General features: G+C 37.5%; 1 protein-coding gene across 6 annotated transcripts in view; it reads left to right on the forward strand.

Annotated features, from left to right (window-relative positions):
* The window catches only part of lama2 (laminin, alpha 2), a 179,025-nt gene that overhangs the window by 148,591 nt on the left and 10,618 nt on the right, over positions 1-19,816 (forward strand). For 3 of the 6 annotated variants that reach the window (XM_078942947.1, XM_078942949.1, XM_078942951.1), the window contains 18 exons: positions 334-472; positions 1,140-1,242; positions 1,801-1,917; positions 3,075-3,257; positions 4,020-4,174; positions 4,684-4,827; positions 7,517-7,650; positions 8,417-8,576; positions 8,788-8,912; positions 9,204-9,366; positions 9,464-9,608; positions 9,691-9,832; positions 10,009-10,020; positions 10,918-11,038; positions 11,219-11,371; positions 12,898-12,936; positions 17,459-17,610; positions 17,682-17,858. In XM_078942947.1, the coding sequence (XP_078799073.1) occupies positions 334-472; positions 1,140-1,242; positions 1,801-1,917; positions 3,075-3,257; positions 4,020-4,174; positions 4,684-4,827; positions 7,517-7,650; positions 8,417-8,576; positions 8,788-8,912; positions 9,204-9,366; positions 9,464-9,608; positions 9,691-9,832; positions 10,009-10,020; positions 10,918-11,038; positions 11,219-11,371; positions 12,898-12,936; positions 17,459-17,610; positions 17,682-17,858 (2,364 nt within the window). The remainder of the gene's footprint in view (positions 1-333; positions 473-1,139; positions 1,243-1,800; positions 1,918-3,074; positions 3,258-4,019; positions 4,175-4,683; positions 4,828-7,516; positions 7,651-8,416; positions 8,577-8,787; positions 8,913-9,203; positions 9,367-9,463; positions 9,609-9,690; positions 9,833-10,008; positions 10,021-10,917; positions 11,039-11,218; positions 11,372-12,897; positions 12,937-17,458; positions 17,611-17,681; positions 17,859-19,816) is intronic. The other 3 variants (XM_078942948.1, XM_078942950.1, XM_078942952.1) reach the window with 1 other exon arrangement.

Consider the following 19,816-nt stretch of genomic DNA (forward strand, 5'->3'; position numbering starts at 1 on the left):
CCAACACCAAACCTTTCCAATTTCCTGTTGCCAAACCTTTTCCTGTCAGCGCAATATGGCTACAGGAAGTGTAAATATGTGCTTTCAAAATAAAACTACATGAAACATTTTCCATTGCGGTTCTTTCACAGATTTGTAGTTTTACTTCCTATTATTCAATAATGAAATATATTTAGAATGTCTTAAGAATTCTAGATTCTCATGTAGGATATAAAAAATGTATTTAATATTAATAATCTTAAAAAAGTGAAAGAAGAACCAATTCTGTTTTGGAAATTTATCCTCAACTGTTTTTATAAACTCACATATTTTTCCTTTTCTTTTTCTCTTCAGCATTTTGGCAGAGGCTAAAAACCTCTCCTTTAACGCAACTGCTGCTTTCCATGCCTATACTAACATTAAAGACAAAATTGATGCTGCAGAAAAGGAGGCAAAAGAAGCCAAGCAGAAGGCAAGCGATGCTCTGGAACTGGTAAGACCACAGAATGATGTTTGGGTTTTTTTTGTATCCTAGAAGCATTTATTAGGGTTTGGTGAACATCAAAACCTCACTATCCAAACCCAACCTGTGCTATACTGAAGAGATATCGCAGACACAAGGCAGAAGCACTTCAGCGGTCCATATTAGGAGTGTACTCTCAGTGCCGAGTGAACCCTTCAGTGTGTATCTGTATGCATCAGCTGTAATGTAAGCTTGTCGTCTTCTTTAGCTATGGCAAGGAGATCAAAGCTTGTCTCTGAACTGCTTTTTTTCATTTCCTCTTTTTTTAAATTACAAAATCATCTCTACATTCCACTAAATTCATCTTGCTTTGACATTTTTTTGTGTTTTATCCTCTATAACCCTTTATTTCCCTTTTTTTGTCATTTTTACTTTTTCATCCAAACATATTTCATTCCCTGACACATTTTGAACTATAAACCTCTCCCTAATTGGAAGGATTTATGATAGTATGACATTGTTTCTTTAATGTTTTTAATGTGATGCATTTTGGATTAAAAGCAGGTCAGTTTTAGGCAGTGCAAGCTTAATAAATACATAAGATTGCTTGCTACGAACCATTTCTATTTACATATTGCTGATTTTTTAAACAGTTAAGAGATTATAATTGTTCAATAATATATTTTTCTGTTAATAGGCCATGGGTGCAGACGTCCCGGTAAAGGAGGCAGCTAAGAGTGCACTGCAGAAGAGCCAAGTTTTACTGAACAAGGCAAAACAACTGGAAAATGATCTCAGAGGTATTCTAAACTATGCTCAATTTTTAAACATTTACAGATTTTTTAAAGATTCATTTAGATGATAATGGTGTTTTTGCTGTTTTAACATCTTCTTGTGGCGTTTTTGCTGATGATGGAGGACATACATAAAGAAAATGTTGCTTAAAATTGCAATTCTGAGGATTCCTTTATTAGAATTGTTGTGAATCAGGAGCAGACGAAAACAAGGCAGTTTTAAAAAGAGCGTGTTTGTGATATTGAAAATACTCTAGGCCGGTTACAAGCTTCCTGCTTCGATCTCTGAGCAACAGGGAGAGGGGAAAGGGGGCGGGGTTGCTATGTGCCAGTGGTCCCGCCCACAACTTTGAGGCAAATTGCTACTGAACTCCTGCCGTTCTGCAGAAACAATGTCCTACAAAACGACACAGGTTGTTATTTTATTTTAAAAGACCACTGGAAATTCTTTTAAAATAAATCCAAAGCTGATTGGAGTGGGAATTTAAGAGGATTCATATGAAGTGTTTTTTTGGAATTGTGAATTCAACTTTTTGTAACAGTCAAACTTGCATTCCATTACAGAAAACGCAGATAGCATGGAAGGACTAAAGGGCCGAGTTAAAGCTGCAAAAGACAAGAGCAAAGACCTTCTCAAAGCCGTTAATGGAACTATAGCAACGCTCAACGCCATTCCCAACGGTACGTCCACACAAATCCACCGGGTGTGCTTGTGTGTGAGCATCTAGGTAGACATACGTGCTTTCTTTGCACAGAGATAAGAAGAGAAAGATCAATAGCTGTGTGCTGATACAAGTTAGTTGTTCTTCAGTGAAGGTTATAGAAGAAAGAGATTAAAACTCTAAATTAAATAAATCCTTTAATTCCAAATTAAATAGCAAAGAGGGACTTTGCAGTAAAATATTTAAAAAACAAAGATACTTTTCTAGCTAATTGTTGGTGTTTTGACAGTTTAATATGATCTATCATCAAACTCTTTATTAAATAAAAATCAAAAATGGCTCTAAGCAGGAGTTTAAGTAACTTTTTTAATAATTTGATACTAAATATAAATAATGCATCTAATGCAGACGTAAGACGTGCTAAAAGTGAATAATCTAACAAAAAAAAACAGAAATAAAAATAGTAAATTATACATTTCTATATTTTACTGCAGCAGATTGTGAAAAATTACATAACTTCTTTTATTCAAGTAATTGAAGGGGTTCTCAAGTGTGTTACATAAGTCACAAAGCTTTGTGCCAAAATATTAAGGCTTTAATGACGTTAAAAGAAAAATCCGATAACTTTAAACATTTAGGATTGCACAAATGTCAATTAAATAGTAGTTCCAGAAGCATGTGAGCCTCAGTTTGGGCCCATATTCTGTGGGAGACTCTCTTAAAACACTTAAACCACAATTTCTGACAATACCTGTAGAATTCTAAATGATAAAAGCAAAAGTGGGTGGGAGGACCTGAATTATGCTACCAACCTAAATAAATTCACAAAGCCAATCAAGTAAACATACCACAGTTCATGAAAAGTTTTAGCTCTAATTATTAATATTATAAGATTTTGCAATTAGCATTGAAAAAATGGACTCCTTTCTGTTGATGTGTTTATTTTTTGGTGTTAAGATTTTTTTGCATAGCCCCCAGTGGTCATTTGGGGGAACTGCAAGATTTACTTTAAATTCCTTTCATTTTTGAGACTTTTTTTTTAACTTTCCTCAAACTGTCTAAACGCATAATGTAATTGTTTACACATATTATAAGATGCTTAAAATGGTTACAGGTGCAAGTGCATGTGGTTAAATCACGAGGATCATTCTTTATTTATCTCCCGTTCTCTTGTAGACACATCAGCTAAGCTGGCAGCCACAAAAGCTGTAGCAGCTGATGCCAATGCCACCGCCATCGATGTCCTAGAGCGCCTCGGAGAATTGAACCTGCGCCTCGGAGGTCTGCAGCTCAACTACAGCCAGCTGGACGATACAGTCAGCGCAGCCAATCAGATGATCCAGGACCCAGAGAAAAACAGTAACCATTGTTTTTTTTTCTTTTTATTAATACTTTATAAGGTAAAGATGTATAACATTTACTGTCGTTAGGGTTTACTTAAAATCAAAATTTAACCCTTTTATTATGTATTAACTTTATCACTGCTTGTTTAAGCTATTTCAGTTTATCGAATTTTTATTGGACTTTTATTTATTCATAAATTTTTCATTTCAACTGAATTTTATTTCTCTTTCTCTTTCTCTTTGCCATTCCCCACAGCAATCAGTATGTATATCTTACTTATCTTGTTGAAAACATCATTTTCAGTGGTGCACCAATACTGGAGTCACCTCTAACCAAATATCACAGATTTTTTATGTTTTTCTTTTTAGACAGCTACTTGAAATGATCTATATAAAAAAAAAAACGATTTTAATGATGGTATTGGTGCGCCACACTCATTTTATGACCACTTTGTACAAAAGCAGTAGTTGCTTCACATAATGACTCTGCTTGAGCATGGGAGCTCTGCAAGGCGTAGATGTTCTTTTGTAAATTTATCTTCTAATTTTTCCATCTTTCTTCTCTTACAGTAATACATGTTTGACATTCGAACAGTTCTTTTAGAAGCTCAGCTACACTAATTGTTTGGCTCTTGCCAGCTCTTGCTATCCTTCCCTATTCATTTGTCTTCAGTGCTTCTTCTCGCCTTTTTGTTAAGCTGATCCGTTTCTTAGAAAGATGAGAAGAACTTTTGCGGTTCTCTTTGCCTGTTTGATTTGCATATTTGTCCTCCTCCAGTCCATGCCGCAGGAGCTAAAGTGAAGGAATTGGAGGATGAAGCTGACAGACTGTTGGAGAAGCTGCAGCCAATCAAAATGATGCAGGACAATTTAAGACGCAACATCTCCCAAATCAAGGAGCTGATCAACCAGGCCAGAAAACAAGCCAATTCTGTGAGTTCCAAAGATGCTCAAGTGTGACTTTATCTGATTAAACAGAAAAGGGTCTCTAGGAGCTTTATAATTTAAGAAGAAAGCATCATTTTATTTTATATTGTAATCAGTTTATGAATTTGCATCGCCTATTTCTTTCATTTTTATTGCTGAAATTGCTTGAAATAAACCAAATCAATCAATAAGTGATGGAGGGACGCATCTATAGATGTCTGTATGATCAGTGCTGGTATTTTTAAGAAGATTCTCACTTTATTTCACAAATACAAAATTTTAAAAATAAGCAAATTTGTTCTATCAACCTTTAAATTAGACTTTCTAATCTGTTTTTTTCAATTGTAGTCCTTTCAACTACAAGAAATTATGCCATAATCCAGATTTTGTGTTAACAATTCTCCATTCAACAATAAAGCCTTAATATTAAATCATCAGATTGGATTTTATACAAGCAACACAAAGACAAGGAACAAATACTGAACAGCATTCTGTTTTGCTTTTCCTTCTTCTAGATAAAAGTCTCCGTTTCATCAGGCGGTGACTGTCTTCGTAGTTACCGCCCTGACATCAGAAAAGGAAGGTACAACACCATCATCCTTCATGTCAAAACCACCACTCCTGATAACCTGCTGTTCTATCTGGGATCCGCTAAATATGTAAGTACCTCCTGGATAATAAATCAAAACTAGCCCGTATCATCATGTCTCTACTGCCGTGCATGTCAATTGGTATCGTAAGTTTTTGAGCCTTCATTATTTCTTTTTAATAAAAACCAGGCAACCAGTTTGTTTAGTCTTCCACTAATTGTGCTGGACTTTACTTAAAAATTACCATTCCTACAACTTTTAGAGTTCCCTCGTTTATTGTGTTTGTTACGTTCTATAAATAACACGTGAAATCCGCTACGTAGGATTACATACAGATGTTTTAAAGCTAAAAAAACTCACTTACACTTCTCTCAGACGTGAACATCTTTTCACTTTTCTCATTTGTTAAAACTCTCAAAGTTCTCACACGAGATCTGCTCACAATCGAAGATTTACATAGATCAGGCAAAATGAACGCATTTTGTTCAGGAGACACAGCATGGAGGAGATTGATTGATAAGGTCCCCGGCCAATCAAGATGCAGAGCAATGCTTCACCCTGGAAAACCCAATTACAATTTTCTTCAGGGCTTCTAAGGTTGAAGAAACAAATTTCATTTCATCTTGGGAAGTAGCAATCAAGAGAAAAAAAAACAGAAAAGTAAAAAAATAGTAGAAATAATTATGTACAGAAAATAAAAAATAAAAAAACTAGGGCCATTTTTGACCCTGTAAGTTCTCCAGGGTTACAAAAACATTCAAAATTGCACTGAAAAAAATCTACAAAACAGCGAGATTGTGAAAGGCGAAACGCAATATAGAGAAGGAAGACTGCATTTTTGTAACTAAAGGTTGATTTTTTTAAATCATCCTTTTCATGTGAAACTTGATATCTTTGACAATTCTGTTCTAGGTGCAGAACAATGAATTTAAAATGTGCGGTATTAATTTTTATAAATCAGTTTGTGCAGAGAGAATAGCATGTCTGAGATTGTTAGTCATGTCTGTTCACCTTGACCTTGGGTTAACTAAGACCTCACTGCTGCTGAACAGCACACGGGCAAAACTTTAGCTTTTGGGGAGGTGGAATCGCCGGCTGATAATCAATATTGCATAGGCGGACAAACAGTTACACCTGACTGTTATTTACAGTCAAGTCTAACAGAACAAGCGACACCCAGGTGCTTGAATTCATGCATACAATGCCGTATGATTACATGACTTTGAAGACGTTTTGTACAAAAAAGAAAGCTATAAAGGGGGGTATTAATCCTTCATGATGACTGTCGTTTTCAAATGGGAGATAAAAGCTTTGTTCAGACATAGTGGATAAACTCAGAGTTTGCTCAACTAAACACACAAGTTGGCACAAACACATGCTTGCACAAACTAGATTAGTCTAATATCAGAATAATTAATACGTCCTGACACATAGCCACCAGCACCCTTAAAAAACAGTGCTTCACTGTTTTGAAGAGCTCCTTTCGTGTGTATTGGTTAGTGCGTGTTAAAGAGGAGCAGCAATTAACAACAAGTTTATGTTGCTCTAAGCTTCACTGTGATTTCCCCTGAGAGATCTTTGCTTTGCTTCATCAGGTCTGGAATTCTGGAACACGAATGCACGCTTGTGTGGTTGTTTGTGCACCTCTCACTCTTTTTCTGTTTGAGTATTTTAAAAAAATTGCGCGTGCGTGAATCTGCCGTGTTTCCTTGTAGTTCGTGGTGCTGGTTGAATAATAACGAATGCCGTCCTGTGATCTGTGCTGATGAATAATTGCTTTTACCCTGGAGAGACAAGAAAGTTATGTGTGCATACTCGAATGCCCCTCAGTCTGTGCTTGTAACTGGTGACTTCAAGTGTGACTCTGTTCAATTCTAATTGTGTGTAGTAGCAAGTGAATAATAATACTATGCAGATACTTCAGAGACAGTCTGCAAAGACAAAATGCTCAAAAACCATCAAATGTATATAAAGCAGGATCCAATAAGAAATCCACGTACAGAGACGGACTGAGAAAAGCTCTTGTCCCATTAAAATGGACCAGAATTTCTGCGTTCATCTTAGTTTATTTTTCTATTTTGACAGAGATGTCATGTTTATGCCAGATTTATGCGTCTGGTCATTTTGGCATCACAGCCCTCATAAGGTGTCGGATTATTTGGTTTTCTTTTTAATATCTTTTTGGCTTGTTAATGACTTACTCCGGTGAAGATGGTGTTGTTTTTTGTTTTTTGTGTTTCGGATGATGAAGGACTTATATTAATTAAGCTTAAAATTTTTCGCCATTTTTGTTGCACTGGTAATGTTATGTTGGGGTTGTAAGGGGGTGCAGACTAGCAGGAGAGCATGTAAACAAAGAGTTCAGTTATGGGTGATGGGAAGGGGGACTGGGGTTTGCTTCATGCCAACAGTCCCACCCAGAACTCAGAGGGGAATTTCGTATCAACTCTTGCTGCTCCGCAGAAACGGTGTCCTAGAAATCAAAACTATTTCTTTTGCTTTTTTTTGAGCTAAAAATGCCATAATCATAGTCAAAAGCCCACTGGGAACGTAGATCAAAGTAGATCAAAAGATGATCGGACTGGGACTTGAAGCCCCAAAACCATGGAGTTAGTTTTATCCAAATTCCTCAAAGTTCTACATTCAAATGACATTTATCAAGGTGCACCACATTCCTTATCTAAACACTTAAAATTTACCTTTAATCTGACTAAAATCAGAAAACGTGTGATCCTCATGCATCATCTGTGTGTCACAGGTGGATTTTCTGGCCTTGGAGATGCGTAAGGGGAAGGTGAATTTCCTCTGGGATGTGGGTTCAGGTGTTGGAAGGCTTGAATATCCCTCTCACACCATCCACGATGGCAACTGGCATCGGATAGAAGCTTCTCGGTAAGAAATAACAAAAGCAAGCAGTTCTTCACGTCAACTTGTTAGCGTGACCTTATAAAAACCAAGTCTTCACAGTGTCACACATATTTAAAATCGTTGCCAAGAGATAAAAAGTCTTCCCAATGTTGGTTTGTGAATTTAGTTTATTCTCCACAAATACTCATAGGACATAAACAGAAAGCTTGTTAACACAATATCTTTACTTATGACACTCATTAAAGATTTTAGACGGTCCATCATAACAACAAGAATAAACATTATCAACAACTGGTAACAGCCAAGAAAACCCAGAATAGAACCACAAGGCATCCTCTTCCTTGCTAGCATACAACATCTTGTTTCCATTGGGAAATCTAGACTTTGCAGCCTTGTCAGCCTATGGCAGATCATTACAGAGATGCGCCGTTCTCCATTTTCTTTCCCACTCTAGCTGTAAGCCGCAACACCGTTGCATAAATAACATCCAGCACTTTCATTCACACAGGGTGTCTCATCCACTCTGTGCACTCTGCATCTGAGATTTCCTGAAGGTGTCCACCAATTGGGGTCTTATCCACTGTTTGTCTTAAAAATGTTCCTTTTCTTCTCACAGAAATCCCACTCTTTGTCTTGAGAAAAATCATAAAGGCAGGTCGTTCATTTTCCCTGAAGCTCAAAATGCAAAAAGCATAATAAAGACTGCTCCAAAGTGACTCCTTGTGCCTCTGATGACAGTGAATGTATGAGCCAATCCACTCCTTTCATTTTACCTTTCCTTCAATAACAGTAATGGCCTGAATGGTACCATCTCAGTGTATCCCTTGGAAGGTCCAATGGCAGGCATGATGCCAACTCCAGCCAGCGCTAACTCACCTGCGGCTTTCACCATCCTCGACGTCGACCAGAATGCCTACCTGTTTGTTGGAGGAATATTCAACACAGCCAAGGTAAGGATTTAGCTAAAACACCATAGGCATAACAATTTAGTGGGCTAGCAGACTCCTTAGAGCGGGATATTGTGAGTTTGAATCCACAGTTGGGTCATACCAAAGACTCTAAACATGGGGCTCAATGTCTCCCTGGACTAACTGTTAGGGTTGGATTTGGGGTTAACAATTAAAAAGTTTTTTTTTTTTGTTTTTTCTGTATATCTTTCAGAAAGCAGAAGCTGTGAAAACATCAACATTCACAGGCTGTATGGGAGAGACCTTCTTGGATGGAAAACCCATTGGACTTTGGAACTACAGAGAAAGACAGGGTGACTGTAAGGGTTGTGTTGTCAGGTGAGCCAAAAACCAACAAGTCAACCAAAAGAAATTATTGTCCTTTCAAATCAAATCAAATGAAATCAAATCAAATCAAATCAAATCAAACTTCATTTGAAGAGCACCTTTCCTACTTTAGTTACTCAAAGTGCTTTGCTTTACATAAAAATATTTTTCCTTTTAAAAGCCAACAGGAAGACAGAGACCATCACACACACACACAAAATAATATTAAAAGCAATTTTTTTCGTTTTTTTAACTTATAGCATTGCTGGAAATTCTTTCTAAATGGATTGTGTATTCTTGTAGCCCCCAGCGTACCGACAGTGAGGGGACGGTTCAGCTGGATGGAGAAGGCTATGCTTCGGTGGGAAGACCCACCAGGTGGAACCCAAATGTGTCCACCATCACCTTCAAGTTCCGTACTTTCTCCTCTGATGCTCTGCTGATGTACATGGCCACTGAAGACATGGTATGTGTAGAACCAAAATGAACAATGGGCCTTTGCCACAAAAAAGACTTTTCAGGACCTCACAGCCTCTTTTTTTTTGGGGGGGGGGGGTTTACAGAAGGACTTTATGTCACTGGAGCTGTCAGCGGGGAAGGTGACGGTGAATTTTGACCTTGGGTCAGGAGTTGGCAAAGCGGTTTCGGCCAAACGGCAGAATGATGGGCGCTGGAAATCTCTCACTGTGTCAAGAAACAAGAAGCAAGGTACACACATCAAAGCTGAAGAGCAGTGATTGAGTTTTAGGAAGCTCTGCCAATGACGATGCCTCTCTGCTCTTCCTCAAAGCCATCGTGACCATTGTGGACATCGACAGTGGCATTGCTGAAGACAAAATTGTGGCCACATCTCAAGGTTCTGCTACGGGTCTGAACCTCAGGGAAAACCAAAAAATCTATTTTGGTGGACTTCCAACCATAGGAAACTACAGGTAAGCATGAAATTAGATCGCCTGATTCATTAAGCTCACTTTGTGAGAAATAATTGTATTTTACCAATGTTATAAGGAACATTTGAACAGTTTTTTTTATTTTCTCACATTTTAAGTAAACAGTGACTCAAAACGGTTGGTAAAGTGTGCTAATGCAATATGTTTTATTTTGACAGCATGGCAGCCAGGTAAACACCTTAAATCTGTAATTAGATATAAAGACCACTGCATGATGCTGGCCTTTCTGCAAACTGCCCACAGTGACTGTGTACGCTGCTCTTGTTTTGCTTATTTGGCTCCTGCACCTACACACTGCAGCTGGAAGCAACTGTTTCTCTTGTTTATTCCCCTGAATTGTATCTGTATTTGTCAATGTTTTGTGCTGTACACACGTCATAAAATCTTACAAAATGTTTGCTCACTTTTGGAGATATAAAAGAAGCTTTTGCTGAATTTGAAAATAAAATAACCAATAATTTGCTCTCTAATATGTTGAGATGTAGTTTTGCTGCAAAAGAGAAATGGTGCAATAACTTCATAGTTACCGAGAAATGTTTGTAAGACTTGAAAGATAACAGAACAAAAATAGTTTGATTAATGGTATCTCTGAGGAATTTTAGGGTTAAAAGGTTTTTTTTTCTTTACTTTTTTCCCTCCTTCTTTCATTCCTATTTTATTAAGATCCTAGTTAAAGTTATTTACCTTTTATTTTCATTTTTTTAACTCATTAAAACGATAGTATTTTGTTGAAAAACACTTCCAAAAGTCATATTATGGACATTTGTTTACAATAGTTAACTTTTTATGTAGAAAACTGTCAGTTTTTTAGGTAAAAAACTATATTAATTGATATCTTTCCTTAAAACACATCTTTTAGGGAAAGTTGTGGAAATTAGAAAGTTTTGTAAATTAGATTGTAATGTTATTTTCATGAAACATTTTTTATTTTTGGATATACAGTGTATGATACACATTTGCTTTGCATTTAACATTTCATTAAGTCCTTTACTCTTGCTTTTCTGTCCTATGATCCTTAGTATGCATTTTCTTCTCTAATGTTTTATCTTTTCGGTTCTGTTGTGTAGGTCTGAGGTCACTTTGAAGAGATATGCCGGTTGTCTCAGAGATATCGAAGTCTCCAGAACTCCATATAACCTCCTTAGCAGCTCAGATTATACAGGCATCACTAAAGGATGCAATGTGGAGGTAAGAGTCTAAACTTCTGACTTCAGTCTTTACCTAAAAATATAGATGGCAAAACGCAATTCTGTCTGCAGAAATGTTAATCTGTTGTTGACCTTCTTAGAGCTCTTTTCTGGTAGTTTTTCTGAGGATTTGTGAAGTTTGGCAAAAACTAGCTCTTTTCTTTTTTTTTTTTTTTAACAGAACCTGCACACAGTGAGTTTCTCAAAGCCTGGATACATGGAGCTGGGGGGGCTCTCCCTTGCAGTGGACACAGAGATCAGCCTGTCATTCAGCACGTTACAGGACAATGGGACCATACTGCTGGCTGTTGGAGGCTCCACATCTAGACAGCAGGTTATTCTTTCATTTTTGCTTTTTGTTTGTTGTTTTTCGTCCGTATAAATTAGATCTGATTTTGTTCATTTAATTTACTAAAGTATTAGGTATGAAGATTAAAGTTTTTTCATAAGATCAGAAAGACTAAACTATTGTGATAAGCTCTGAGGTTATTTAAGGTCAAAAGATAATGGGTCACCTGGTTTAGAAATTTCTTGACAGCTTTAGGGCGTGTCACATCCACTGCGTATATTTTGCGCATATTACACAGATAAAAAATTGGTCACACGTGAATATAAGTGGAAAAAGTGAGAAGAGTTTTGGTCTTAAAGTGACATTTTCAATCAATCAATCTATCAAACTTTATTTATAAGGCACTTTTCATATAAAAGTGCTTTACATTTAAACAAAAAAATAATAATAATATAAAAACAAGCAAAAAAATGAAAATAAACAAGCACGAAAATTAAAATTATTTTTTTAATTTGGTCATGGCTGAACCATGTAAAACCACAAAAAAAGTACAAACACGTAAATTATTGTGCTGTTTATATGCATTTCATTAATGATTTGTGCATCAATTACGTCATTTTAACGTGATGTGTACGACGTATACGCAATACAAAAATCATATATTGATGGTACATGCGGGAAAACTCATACGTAGAACAGTCGTGAAAGTCACAAATTGCATATGCATTTTGCAAAAACACATAAAGTCATAAGATGTATATAATAATTTCTATAAACCATGTTAACTACGCATAAACCGTATAATCCTTGAACCATCAAAAAAACTTTGAACAGCCAGGTCGACTAACATTTGTGCACATTGACGAATGACGAACACACCAAAAACGTACGAATTACAATTATCACGCTTGTATCACGGACGGGCAAAGTTTTATACGAGGAAAATGTACACAGTGGCTGTGTGACACGGCCTTTAAGTACAAATACAAATACAAAAATATGAAAGCAACATTTCAATTAACTTCTGTGTAATTTCCTTTCAGTTTTTCCATTTTAGCACAAAAATACAACCCATACAACTGCAACAACTCAACCCCATAATAATCACTACTTAGTTGTTGTCAACATGTAATAAAAAAAAAGGCTGACAGTGGCTTTAAACAGCATTGAATACATTTTAAATGTATGTTTTTAAAAGAAATGTGGTAATTGTATTAATTCCAAGTGAAACTTTTTATTGGTAAATTGCTTTTTAGGTTGATTTAAAGGGCCTTTACCAATCTGGCTAATCTATGATCCAAAGAAATAGTAGCAAACGTTTAAACATGTGGATCATTTGCAGTTCACCTTTTACATTTTTGTTTAAGAAATTAATGTACTTTATTTTGAAAAGTGCAAATAAACTCCAGAGTTTAAATGTTTATTTTTGGCAAAAGCTCAGGGTAAAATGAAAAGACACTATTTAGCCATAAAAATGTTTTCTATTACTATTCCTTTTAAGGATAAAAAGCAAACAATATAAACATTTATGTTTGTCCTTAATTGACTACTTTTGCACTTTTCCACTGCAGGCGCGTAACCCCAAGAGGAGGCGGAGACAGTCGGGAGAGGTGGGTTCATCTCGCGCTCACACTCGCTTAATCTCTGCTGCTTTCTAAGCACACAACAATTATAAAAGTGTTTATAAATAAGATTTGCATTTGCTGGCAAGTTGACTAATTGGATTTTTTATGAACTAAAACACACATCGTCTCTTAAAGCCATTCACAAATGCAATAAGACACACACATCGGAGAAGCTGCACATGCTGCTGTTTACAGTACAGGAGGTGTCTGAGATTTCAGCTGACAGTGCGAATCACTTATAGTCTAAATGAATTAAGTTTCCATCAGTGAATATTAATGAGATTTCACACTTTCAGAGACTTTGCTGTTAAATGAGTCTCCCACTTCTACACACATTCTCAGCAAATAATTGAAAAATACTCTAGGAAAAAAAAAAGCACATGCATAACAGCATAATGAATCCAATCATATGAATCCAAAACAGGAAGTGGGTCCATGTTTGTAAGAGCGAGAGAGAGGACAGAGGGTTACCTGCAGCTTATCCATCATCGCTGCTTGTTGGGTGCATAAATCTATTTTTACTAACTGCGCTGGCAGGCGGGGTGTGTGTGCGTGTGGATGTGTGTGCGTGCAGAAAAAGGTTAAGCGAGGTTAAAAACACCATCAACTCAACTTGGCCCTGACTAATGACTGTTTTAGAGAGGGCCAGAGAGAGAAGGGGACAGGGAGAGGGGATGAATATAGGGGGAGGAAAGGTGGGAGATTTAGAGGTGAAGTAGGATGAAGACGGAACTGAAAAGAAACAGTGCCGTGTAGGATTTAGAGGAAAAATGAATAAAAAAAGGTGAATTTTCTGTATGAATTTGTTTTTTATTTTTAAAAACATTTTTAAAGATTGCTAAATAGGTTTGACCTTTCAAAAAACTTAAAGTAAAAGACCCACTAGGATGAAAATGGTGTTTTTCAAAAGCTATTGTGGGATTTTTCTGGTGATGGTGAACTAAATGCCATTAGAAAACAGATTATATGTGATGTAAAAAATACGCTGGGTGGACCACAAGCACCCTATTCTGAACAAGAAGGGAAGGGAAGGGAAGGGGTGGCGGGGTTGCTCTGTTGCAACAGACCCGGCCCCAACTCAGAAGCAAATTTCTAATGAACTCCTGCTGCTCTTCAGAAACTATGTCCAAGAAAACGATACAGATTTTTTAAAATTATGGCTAAAAACTGCATCATCATAAATAAAAGACCACTGAGAACACTTTAACAATAGATCAAAAGATGATCGGAGTGGGTCTTTAAAGTTACAGTATTAATGTTAACTGGGTCCTTTTAGGTTCATATAGTCAGCATTGGAGTTCCACATTCTAGACCCAAATATATTTACCAAAATTCATTTTTGGTTTGATCAATTTCAGATTAAAATGGGCATTGAACATTTCTACGCAGACGATTTTCCGATTTATTTGCCTCCGAAAAGAAATGATACATTTTGAAAGGTTTTAGGAAAACTTACGGAGCTGTCAGTTATGGATGATGGGAAAGGAGGGTGGGGTTACTCCGTGCCAACGGCCCTGCCCACATTTCTACAGCTGCTCTGCAGAATTACGGTCTAGAAAACGACTGGTTTTATGATTTTGGCTGAAAGACCATTATGAATGCTTTTGAAATAAGATTAAAAGATAATCGGAGTGGGAATTTAAAGGAAAATGTAAGAAATGTTTACATTTAAAATGTCCCAGAAGTGTTTTCATTGCGGAACCTGATGTATCCAGATCTTTACAGAAAAAGGCTGGCAAGCTAGCTGTCTGTCTAATAATAATAATAATAATTATGCATTAACCCAAACATTAGCAGTATTAACCATATTTCATATACAAGAACTTCTAAAAAGGGCTTTTATTGTGGAATCTATTATGTCCAGGCAGCTTTGTCATTTCCTTTTGATCAAAAAACATGAAAGTATTGTGTATCAGAGGAACACGTTGTAATTATTTCTTGACAAATAAAGAAATTTTTAAAAATCCCCATAAAGATCATAAAGTTACATATTTAAAATGATTTTTAAAAAGTTGATTTTTATCAGAAGAAAAGCAAACATCACTCTCAGATTACTTCAAACACATCTGAAGACCTTGTTCGTTTTATGTTTTATTTCATTATATTTGATCTCAGATTTTAACCAGTGTTTTTGTCCTTAGCCAAAAGTAGTCTACAGATTTACTTTGTCAAAATACTAAAGTACTTTTAGCTCAAGGTGGGGTCATGACCTTCCTTTCTTTTGGTCCAAAAATCTCCTGGAGGCAGCTTTGCATACAGATATAACTCAGGTTATAGATTGGTAAAGAAAATTCATTCAAGTGTTGTTTAACACTTGTACAGTTTTCTATACGACCTAGACCTGATAATGTGTACAGTACATAATAAATAGGAGTTAAAAGTTTAATATATCTGATCAGGTTTTGTCAATCTAACTAAATTTTCTGTTGGATTTCATTTAAAAGGAAAGAAAAAACCTGTGCAGTCTGTAAAAAATAACAGAAAGAGGCTAAACAAGGCATGTTGGATTACTTCAAAAATGCAAACAGGTGACATGTCAGCTTCCTTGCATGTGTCTGACAGCTGAACTTGCTTGAATGCTGAACCCAAAGTGAACCCTTTTGTCCAGTGCGCTTAAGTGATTTGAATTCTTCTGTCGCTCTTGTCGGCCGCAGGTTTGTATTTGCAAGCCTCAGTCAAGTGTCTGCCTTCATCTCTGGATTCTTTATCCCTCTGTGCTAGTCTGCCTCAGTCTGTATGTTTGACATGTTTCTGTTCATCGGTGTGTGTTTCTGTGTGTGCGTCCATGAGCACTTCGCCGTGAGACGCCGCAGCCACAGCCACGTTGTAGCTACATCTCAGTTCAATTTGTCCCCCGACCTCAAATTGAAATTCCATTTTCAGGTGGTAAATTGTCTCCCACTTCGCCCTCTGGCACACAGTGAATTAAAATTCAAATTAGCCTGACCCTGCACCGCTGCTCCCCAACACCTCTGTGACTGTCTCCCTCGCTCCCCCATCTCCATCCAGCTCGCCGTTTTGCTCCCTGCCCTCTCATCTCTTCCCCCCTATCATCTCCTCTTCTCTGTTCGTCTCATCGCTGGTTATGGTTTCCTCCTTGTTCTCAGCTCCACTGGAATTTCACCTTTCTCCCACTGCATCTCCCTCCTCTTATATTGTATTTTTCCTCTTTCTCTTCTATTATTCTTCCCGTACTTACGCTTTTTTTTCTTGTTCTTGTCACTTGTCTGCTTTTTTCCATTGTATCACTCTTTCTGATTAAAACATATATATTAATATTTTAATTAAACTGAAGGCCACGTTTTTCTGTAAAGCTGAATTGAATTGAATACTTTATTTGTCATCGTCTCGTCTACAACAAAACTTAAAAGTCATTTTAGGTCAGTAAAAAAAGTGAATAAATAAAAAGGTAATAAGACAGTAATTTAAAAACTAATTGATTTAAAACTACTAAAAAGGTGCTTCAGTTATGAAAAAAAATCTTAAGTTAAAGTTACAATTAGAAAGATTTGATAAAACTCCTAAAAAAAGCTTTTCAGAGGAGTACAGAAGTGAAACAAACATAATTCTAGAGGTTTAATCTTTGAAAAATGATTTTTTTTTTCTCTACTCATTCAGTCAATTTACAATAGTAGCCACAGTAACGGTCATAAGTTGCATTGTAAGGATATTTTTAAGACCCACTCCAACTAAAATGCTGCTTTTAGTGTTTTTAACATATTCTTGTTGCATTTTTCTCAAGATGGAGGGCAATTAAACCGTAAAATTGCATTTCTGAGGATTTCTTGATTTAAATTGTTGTGACTAAGGAGTATGTGTAAGATGCTTGTGACCTGGAAGATCAGCTAATCAGGCCACAAGCTTCATTCTGATGTAGATAAGTGTATCCAGGTACGCCTTGGAGCTGACATCTGGATCAGCTCCAATATTGCTCACTATTTTTGTTACACCAATGTTAGGTTGGGGGTGTGAGGGGCTGTAAGTTAGTGAGGGAAAAATCGATGATGGGAAATGGGGGTAGGCTAACTCCATGTCATCGGTCCGACCCACAACTTAGAGGTGAATTGTAAATAAACTACTGCCGCTCTGCAGAAGCTATGTCCTAGTCCAGTGTTTTTAAGCCTGTTTTGAGCTAAGGTACACTTTTCCCTTGACTAAAATCCCGCTGCACACCAGCAACCAAAAAGAAAAAGAAAAAAGAAAAACTATGGTCTGGATTAAACTACAGTCTCTTCACGATTTCACGTACATTTTTTTGTAATAATCTTCGTAATAAGTCACTGCTGGATGTTTGTCCAAGCCTGTTTTTATACACGTGATGCTCCCGCCATGTTTTGGCGGAGCTACCTTGAGACCCAGAAGATGCTGAGATGAACATGGAGTGGATATTCTGATGATAATAATTGTTTTTAGAATTTCCCACGACACACTTGACCATTTCTCACGGCACAAGATCAAAGATAGTCTTTAAGTTTGTGATAAATGTGTTTTTTTCTTCCTCCTGCAGCCATACCTCTCAGTCATGCTGAACTCAGGCTCTCTAGAGGTCTTGATGTTCACGCGCAGCCACAGTCCGCATCGCATAACCAGGCGCCCTGACCAGGGGATCCTGAACGATGGCAGAGAGCACTCCTTGCGCATTGAGAGGCTGCCTGGCAGGTAAGCGCCCTCACGTCTGATTCTATTCACTGCTAAACTTTCATCGCTGACGTTCTTTTCTTTGCCCTCAGATCCTTTGCAGTCCAGGTGGATGAGGAAGCTAAACTAGAGGCGGCGCTCCCTAATGATCAGCCTATCAGCTTGCAGCGCCTTTTCCTCGGAGGAATTCCAGCAGAGGTGGAGCAAACATCCAACAAAGCCAACGTCCCATTCCAGGGATGCATTTGGAACCTCATGGTCAACGCTGTGTACGTACTGACGATCACGTTTTTGGTCCACTTCTTGAGGCCCACCTTACGCCTCGGTTACAATTGCCCTCACGGGCGGATAGGGGCTGCCTGCGGGCGAAAATTGGGCAAATTTGGGAAAATAAAGTGAAAGAGCCAACTGGGCCTGTTTCTTACTGCTCAAAACTAATTTGCAGCTGCAAAGTCTTCTAACTGACTCTGCCTGCATTGCTACCTTTATAATAAATATATATCATGTTTTTTATGGAATAAAAACAAAAACATAAAGAGAAACTGGTAATATTTCAAAATGTGAAGTGAGTTTTATACTTTTTACAGAAGCTTGTATGACTTCCTTTCAAAATAAAAGACTCCCTGTGCCAAACAGGATCATCCTATTGCAGATAATGGACTCGTATCAATTTCTTTTAAACAAATCCAGACAAAATTGGCATTTTCTTGTTATACCTTAGATCTTCTTTGGTGACTTTTGCGTAATATTTGAAATTTGTGCATTCTGGAGGAAGCTTTGAGCCGACAGGGCCTTGTGACTTTATCTTGTGACTTTATGTAAAAATCAGTACGTAGTTTATTTCAGTTCTAGGTCCACCTCAGCCACCAATTTATGAACTTAACTAATCTGAATTAAATCAATTCTAATTTACTTTTAAAAGTGACTATTATTTTATTTTTTCTTCAACCAGAAAGCCACTATGGTGGGACATCAGGTTGCAGAACCCTGGACTAGAGTTTGGTGTTAGGTCACCGTACAACAGAGTCACCCACATGACATTAGTTCATGTAACTTACATGACCCTGAATTTACATTAGTCTGTCTGTGATGAATCTCCATTGTGTTGCTTGTTCAGTGAAATTGAGTTTTCACAGCTGATAGTTGGTTCACGTCTTCTCCATTGCGCCCCCCCCCCCCCCCCCCCCCCCCCGGCTCCCATAGGAGTGGCTTGTCCTCCCCATGGCCTCGTAAATATGTGTTATGGACACATGACCTTGAATATATAATAACATTTTAAAAAGTTTTATTTTGAAAGTACAACAGAAGTTTTTATTTTGAAACCAGAGATGATGAAGGCGATGTAAACATTTCATTTGATTAATGACCTTTTTTCTATGTGTGTCAATGCAACGCACCACAAACTGACCTGTGTAAATCAGCCTTTAGCCTTACAAATACGTCCCCTATACACTTACTACATGCACGACAATGGTACGTTCCCTTAAGGCGGCCTTCTAAGCCTCGAGGGGAGCTGCAAGACACACCTGTGCTCCGCTTAACATGCAGCCGCTCTTCTCCATGACCCTCCACGAGCCTGGACAACCCCAAAACCTGCAGCTCCTGCGTGGCTCAACCCCGTACAGGTGCATGTGACTAAGGCCTTAAAAGAAACTTGATGAGGAACACATCCTTTACATTTTCAAATCAAATATCAAACTTCAGCCTCTTTGGATTCTTTCCTGGACTTCATGAAGACATGCTCGGCCGTCAGCGTAAGAGCTGCTAACACAGTTGCAGGAGGTCAATGATGGTGGAGTTGATTAATATAAAGCTGGTGTCTCTTTCTGCCTGAACAGCAGTAATTGAGCTGTCTGGCATCATAAACATAGTCATAACTCAATTCAATCTCCCCCCTCCCCCAGCCTTAATCTTTGTGTGTTTTTGTTATTTTCAGTTAGCCTCTCACTTATCCTCCCGCCATCCTGAATTTATTCACCTGGCCATCGGAAAGCATCCGTAAACAACCCTCTGTTACTTTAAGTCGGCGTTAAAAAAGTGATGACGATGTCCAAGCATGTTCAGCAAACAAAACTTTATGAAAGTTAATTCAGGTTTTTGGCAGCAGGAAGATCCACTCCGATGAAAATCCGGTTTTTAACTTGTTCTAGTGACATTTTTCTAATGGTAGAGAACATACATAAAGAAAATGAATCTCAAAATAGCTCTTCTGAGAATTTCTTTACTC

Source organism: Oryzias latipes, chromosome 24, assembly GCF_053564925.1.
Source record: "Oryzias latipes strain Hd-rR chromosome 24, Olatipes_Hd-rR_3.1".
Classification (NCBI taxonomy): Eukaryota; Metazoa; Chordata; class Actinopteri; order Beloniformes; family Adrianichthyidae; genus Oryzias; species Oryzias latipes.